We start from the raw sequence: 7,113 nt of genomic DNA on the forward strand, positions 1-7,113 counted from the left end.
GCTGCATTTGAAAATAAATGGAGCCAATGCATGCTTCTGATCTGTGTAACATTGATTTTTGGAACATGGTGAGCATTGCATAGAGAAGAAGGGTATTTGTTTCTATCTAAATGAGGTAGAAGGGGTAGAAAAAGGAATTAACACTTCCAGATGGTTCTTTTCAGCCTGACCTTAGACTTTTGAGCTGTAACTTGTTTTTTTGGCTGGGTGACTGAGGAGGAGGAGGAGGGGTGAAGGGGAAACCTGGGTGTGGAAGAAGGAGGAGTTAGGGAGCTCAAAGCAATACGGTCTAGAATGGTCTGAAGAGTCAGTGCATCATAATATCTACAATGGAGGAAGGACATTGCCAAATGGAACTGGATTAAAAGGGGAAAAACAAATTGCAGAATCAGTAAAAGGCTTTTGAAGAGGGAGTTATTTCTCCCAACATTGCCATCTATGATAAAATTGCCTTGTTTCATTCTCAAATGGAGATTGTAAAGAGGGAAACTCCTGGTTTCACTTGTTTTCCTTTATGTCGTTTTATAACTTGTCTTCATGATACAGTTTTCCATATTTTTTTTTTTTTAAAGACAGTGAAGTTTCTGACCAAAGAAGTAAAAGAAACATCTTCCTACCTGTTGTCTTCCTCACGTTATAGGTACCAGTTAGCCTGTGGTCATCTTAGTCATAAGCAGGAGTTAAAGGAATCTGAAATAATTAAAAGTACTACTACACCTGGACTGAAGAGCTGCAGATGCATGACAGCTAATATTCAATTTTCTGTTTTAGGAATTGATTTAACTTCAGGTTTAGATCTTCCCAATTACGATGGTACAGAAATATTCACAGGCTCCCCACCATGAAGCTATGCTCTGTAGCTCTGTTGCAGAATTAACAACTCTTCTATAGATTTCAGGGATTAAAGCTTATTTATGATGTGCCTTTATTTGGTGTATGTGAGGCTTTTAATCCTAGAAGAGTTAGTGTGCAAACATCTAAATGTAGCAATTAATTTAAGAGGGAGAAGGGAGAAAAATTGGCCAGCAGTTGAAACAAAATAGCTTTAACAGTAAATAAAATAAACAGACTTGGAGCAAATCCAAGGAGGACAGCAGGGAACCAATTCAAGCTGTATTGAACCAGTGTACTTTGAAACGGTAACATTAAAAGCAGTAGTTTATCTAGAGATTTTTTTTTTTAATAAGTATTTTTAACCATTTTGCATCTTTGTTAGAGTGGGAAGGAACCAAAATAAAGCCAAATGCAAGTCCATTTGCCTTTGCTGTTTGGTCTTGAATCCTGTAGAAGTTACTGTGCTGAGGCCAATAAAGGGTTTCAGGGTTTTTGCAACAGCTGTTTGAGCTCTTCCATCTCTTTGCACCGGATGATGGCTCTCAAAAGAGTTAGATCAGCCTTTCTGCTATTTTTTGCACTGAATTAAATCAGATCATGAAAAGAATAAACTTTGTAACATATTCTGGAGAAAATAAGCGATAATAATGTCTTCTATCTATGCATCAATCCAATTAGCAGTTCTGAGGCTGGGAAGAATAGACAATAATTCAGGAGAATGCTCATTCATTAATGTTATAATTAAAATGGCAGGAAAAGTATTTAATGTATTCTTCACAAAGATCTAAGGCCCAGTGCCTGGGACATAGGTCAGTAGATCAGAGGTCTAAGACCTATTCCAGCACTTCTCTGTGTGTCATTAGCACATCCCTTCTGTTCTAAAGACAGTGTTTCTTAGGAGATAAAAAGAGCTTTAAAACCATGTAATTTTGACATGCTGAAAACAACTGTGCTTTGTCAGAAGACATTAAAACTTTGTTGAGTGTGAAGTGATTATTTCACTTATTTTTAAACCTTTGTCATAACAACTTTTCCTGTTCCTAAAACAAAAACAATGTGTTTGGTGCAGATTATGAACTTCCCACTTGTAAGTTCTTCTGTTTTAAATGAGGGCCTTTGGGTTACTGTTTTTTGTTTGACATAGGCATCACCCATGGAAGCAGCAGAACATAAGTCAGCAGGGCTTGATCTTGGGTTTTTTGAATCATAAGTGGGTAGTTCATACGTGCTTCCCTGAGCTCTGTTCCTGAAGAGACCTATGAACCTACCTGTTACTATGTGTTTCAAACACAGCCATCAGCACACTGCCCATAGCCCATACCCTAAATTTCTCCTCCATGAGCCCATGGTCCCAGAGTTTTGTTTGTGCTGGACTGTGGTTTGTTGCCACTTAAATGGCTGCTGATTATGGCTATGGAGGTGTGCATTGAAACAGGTCCTAAGCCTGTGTGGTCATTGCTGCCTGGGGGTTGTCCACACTGTGTTTGGGATATTAACTACATCACAGTGTTGCTGCAACCAGGTTAGCTTTAACCCAATAGGGTAGGTGTTGAAAATAAGTTAGGCTTGTTGTGCACTCTGTGCAGCCTTGTTTGTGATGCTCCAGTGGCAGGGGTTTAATATCAGAGCTAGCTGGCTTAAAATAGCAGTTTTCAAACGTGGAGTTAAGGGTGGATGACAGGCCACAGAATGTATCTTGGGAGGAGCACTGGGAACACCAAAGATGTGCTTTTATGCACATTTCTTTCCATCCTGTTCCCCCACCCTCCCCAGCCCTCTCATCTTGGCAGTCACAGGGGGTGTTGCATGTATTTGGCTTTGGAGCTGCTCAGTGCCTGAGGCAGCCTTCCTGGCCAAGGCCCAGTGACAATGGACCATGGATGGAAGAAGTAATTCTCCTATGGTTGTTACGTAAAATAATTTTTAAAGAAATGATGCCTGTGGATCTGGAGTGTAGTGGCTTGAGGTAGAAGTGCATCAGTCCAGAGGTGTCGGGAGCTGCTGGCTTGAGCAGTGCAAGAGGAAAGAAGCTGCTGCCCGAAGCCAAGGTGCGAGCCTGGTGAGTTGAGCCAGAGCCAGATCAACAGGCATGGCAGGAGCTTTGTCTGCTGTGGGCAGGGCAAATGGAGATGGAAGGGAAGAAAGAGAAAGGCATTGGTACTAAAAAACAGGTGACGGGGGGATGCAAGGGACAAGATTTTGGGATAGACAAAATGTGGGAATGTGTGGGGCAGAGACCTACATCATTGCAGGAAGAAAGTGTGCCTGTGAAAATGCTGTCTTTCACCTTACTTGGATGCATATTCAGTATATATCTGACCGTCCAGACATAATATGGGGGACTCCAGAGTCTAGTCTATGTGGTTTTATGAACCAAAGTCTTGGTGACAGCAGTAATGTCTGAGAGCTCCTGCTCCCCACTGCTTGGTCCTCTGCTGTGTCTCAGCTGCATTGGGGTGGTTTGTAAGGTGATACTGTGAACCAGATAGCTGCTTGTGGCATTTGTTTAGCTTAGGCAAGTTCAGGTTCACAGCACGAGCCTGACCAGGGGCTGCAGGAAGGCTGCATCTGAAGCATTTCAGCAAGTGCGTTCAGCAGTTTCTGCCTGAAGCTGAGCCTTCAGTAGGCAGAGACCCTGCAGCAGTACCTCCACAGTTACATCTGGCATTACTTGCCTCCATTAAGTGCTTGCTACAAACTGGTGTGTGCTTTTACTTTTTATTACTCTGTTTTTTCCGCTGGCTTGTGACACCCACTCCAGCCACCTCTTGCAGGGCAAAGCTTGTGCTCCTATCTCTAGGATCAGCCAGCAGCAATTGATGGCTAGAGGGAGGAGTTCAGCTGAAAGCAAGTGATGGTGTGGTGCAGAAAGCAGAATGGTCTTATCCCAGCTGTTGGGAAGACAGCCCTGTCTTCATTAAAGCAACTGATTGCCAAGACAAAGAGATTTATCACATGAAATCATTCTGTCCTGAATAACTTAATTAGTGCTTACCTTATGTCTTTTGTGGGAGGTGGTTTGATGCTGGGGTTCATACTGTGTTTTTATTGTACAGCTTTATCCTTATTTTACAAAAAAGGTGTACTCAGTAGGAGAAATTATTCCCTATACATGTGGTAATGAAGATAAAAGGTGAATGTGGTTTTGTCTTTTGCAATGCAAAGCAAGAACGGCCCTCTAGTGGTCACGGCTCTGAAAAAAGCAGTATGTGGAATTTTCTTCATCTCATCCAAGCAATATTGCAATAATTGCTTTCTCCAGGACTTTTAGCAAGGAAATCATATGTGATGGAAGTTTTTCCCTTCTCCTTGATATCCTCCTGCTTCTAGATTGAGTAGCTAAGATAATATTTGCAATTTAGTCATGTAATTGGCAGCTTCAGACTGTGCATCTGGGGAGCTTTCACTTAACTGACTTAACTGCACGTTAATAATGGTGGCAATTATTTATTGAATAATAGACTATTGGGTTTCTTAAGTAGCTAAAGCACCGAGCTGTGGAACAAAGCCTAGCATAAATTACCATAAGCTGTATGACACAGTTTGTTCCTGAAACCACAAAATTATGCCTTCATTTTGTTCACTTTTATGTAATTCTTGTTTTGTTGTTTTTTGTTTTGTTGTTTTTATTTTTTTTTTAATTCTTCTCAACAGCCCAGTGACTTCTCAGTATCTCTAAAGGCGTCGGGGAAGAACAAACATTTCAAGGTGCAGCTCGTGGACAATGTCTATTGTATTGGGCAGCGTCGCTTTAATACGATGGATGAGTTGGTGGAACACTACAAAAAGGCTCCCATCTTCACCAGTGAACACGGGGAAAAGCTATATCTTGTGAAAGCACTTCAGTGACGTTGAAGATGGACTTGGCCACCTGGGCCTCTTATAACTTACAAGCCTTAGGTCCTAAATTCACTTTTATAGAGCAGAGCAATATCTGAAGCAGGCTTAAGGAATAGGCTCTTTCTAAAGTGTTTGCTCTGTCGGTTGCTGTTTGTCTTTTTATTTTTGTTTGCCTCTGTTTTGTGTTCCAGTTCTGTTAATCTCCGACCACCTCTCTTCAGGTTGAGAGTTTCCCTTGGGTGGCCGTGGCAAGCACTCACCTTCCCGGCTGAGTTCAAAACTCCCCTCTCCTGTGTACGTTTACATAGTTAGCTCAGATCAAGGAGGGGCGTTTTCAATTCAAATCAGTGTTAATCTGATCAGATTGCTCATGCAGGCAGAACTCTCCGTTCAGAGACATCAGGCACAGTCTGAATGCACTGAAGCTGCAGCTACTTAAGTGAGAGAGAGTAGACCTAACAGTTGTGGCTGTGAGTTCTGTAGCTATTATCGCTTACCGAGTAGTATATTACAAAACCTCCTAGTTCCTAGAAGCACTCTTTACACTGTACTCTGCTATTACATTGCCTCTCTGACTCTTTGTAAAGAGTACACTAATTAAAAGCATTTTGTAATAGTACTTCTTAAACTACTATGGTAAGATTGTAGTAAAAGAAAACTATCTAGTGTATTTTGGTCTGTAATTGCAACAAAGAGAGATTTTATTTGAAAGTTGATTACTAGAGAAAGAATCATTGAATTGTAAAGGCTGAATGTTTTGGTAATCTACAACCAAATGTGCCATCCACATAATGCTTTTTCCTCTTGCCCTTCTGCTTGTTTGAATTAAACGATTATGTATTTAATTCTCAAAATAATATGTATCTGTAGCTGATTGTTGACACTAATACAGAAGATTAATAAAAACTGATCTTGGGATGGGGTGGGGCGGGCTACCAACACTATATATATATTTGCTTTACAGGAAGAAATCTTCGGGTTTTACAGAGGATGATGTGGTTGGTAGGAAGAGACACACAGAATGTTTATGAAGAAAATGCATTTTTCTCTTTTCTTTACATTTAAACTCCTTTATGGTTTAAATATACAGTCTTTAGATGGCACATTCCTGAGACTGAAGAAGGGATCGTGAGGTCTCAAAATCTTGCATACTCAGTTTTTTTGGATATTGTAATAAAAAAGGTATTATGTCACGATGGAGTACTGGATTTATCCTTGGGTGGTAGTCCTGGTGTTGCTGTAGCAAGGTGAAATAGAGTAAATAATGAACTTTTTTGTCTTGGAATTTGTGTGTCCTAAAAAGAAAACTTCTGCGACTGCAGAGGACAGTTTGATATGAGGCAGTGTCTAATGAGCTCTGTGTTACTTGTTTCTGTGATAAGTAAGTCTGTTCATAGCTTTAATGAAAGCTGCAAGATGGAGCTGTTTCCTGGTACCTTTTTGCTATTAAAACATGTTCCTTACCTGTTGTGTATTTCAGCCAGTGGCAGCACAGCTACCTCTCTGCATAATTCCATAAGCAGACACCAGTGCTGTCTGACTTGCTTTGGTGTAAATCATACCACTGCCAGGAGACCACATTGTTAAGTCTGAATGAATCGCAGTCTTGCTCAGGCCTGAGATGCAAGTACAAGTTTTGAAGTTCTACACACATTATATTCTCTCCACTCTTAAAATCTTATTTCTGTAAGGTTATCTGAATTGACAGCTGTATTTCAATTGACAACTGTATTTTTCTGTACTCGCATTAACTACAAATTGAGCAGTGGCACTTCTGCTTGGTCCAGCTTAATGAAGAAAAGCAGTGATTCAGAGCAATCCAGAATGGTCATGCATTAGCCTGAAGAGCACCTACCCGTGACTGTCTTCTAAGAATATAGAAGCTGGCCATAGGAAGTTGGTGAGAAGTACAAGTTGTTTACAATATACCTACAAAAGGACTCCGCAGGGGGCTGGTGCTTAAACATCATGAGCGAATTCTACAGAGAATGTAGGTTTCTGCCTTCTAATACCTAGTTCTTTCTTTAGGTGAATCTAAGCATGTACCAAGAATGGCAATGACATTAAGAAAGTCAGCTATATGTTTGAGTGTTTTCAGATTCGAGTGAATTGCCTTTCAGTCTCATTGACTCTTTGTAGTATTTGGAAAAATATATGGGAATGGTTTTCCTTTTCAGTAAACTGATTACTGCAATTACTCTTTCATGCCCCTTGTTCATTTTTCTGAAATGTTCCCTATGTTTCCTGTTCCAGGAGCCTTCCTATGCCTCTTGCGATCCTTTTTTCACCTTTTTTTCTTACAGTCCCTTTTTACAAGCTCTCTAAGTCCCTAACCCCTTTCTAGTTTTAGTAGCTTAAAGCTAAATCAAGTAGACGTATAAGTGAAGTTTTTACCATGTGCCTTTTTATTTACTTATTTATTTATTCTTTGTTACTTCG

At 40.4% G+C, this 7,113-nt stretch overlaps 1 protein-coding gene across 3 annotated transcripts in view; it reads left to right on the top strand.

Moving 5' to 3' along the window:
* Nucleotides 1-6,879, top strand: part of NCK2 (NCK adaptor protein 2) — a 90,921-nt gene extending 84,042 nt beyond the window's left edge. For all 3 annotated transcript variants that reach the window (XM_065677797.1, XM_065677796.1, XM_065677798.1), the window contains one exon: nucleotides 4,489-6,879. In XM_065677797.1, coding sequence (XP_065533869.1) covers nucleotides 4,489-4,683 — 195 coding nt within the window. In that variant the 3' untranslated portion in view covers nucleotides 4,684-6,879. The remainder of the gene's footprint in view (nucleotides 1-4,488) is intronic.
* Nucleotides 6,880-7,113: the final 234 nt, after the last annotated feature.

Source organism: Lathamus discolor, chromosome 4 (genome assembly GCF_037157495.1).
Source record: "Lathamus discolor isolate bLatDis1 chromosome 4, bLatDis1.hap1, whole genome shotgun sequence".
Classification (NCBI taxonomy): Eukaryota; Metazoa; Chordata; class Aves; order Psittaciformes; family Psittacidae; genus Lathamus; species Lathamus discolor.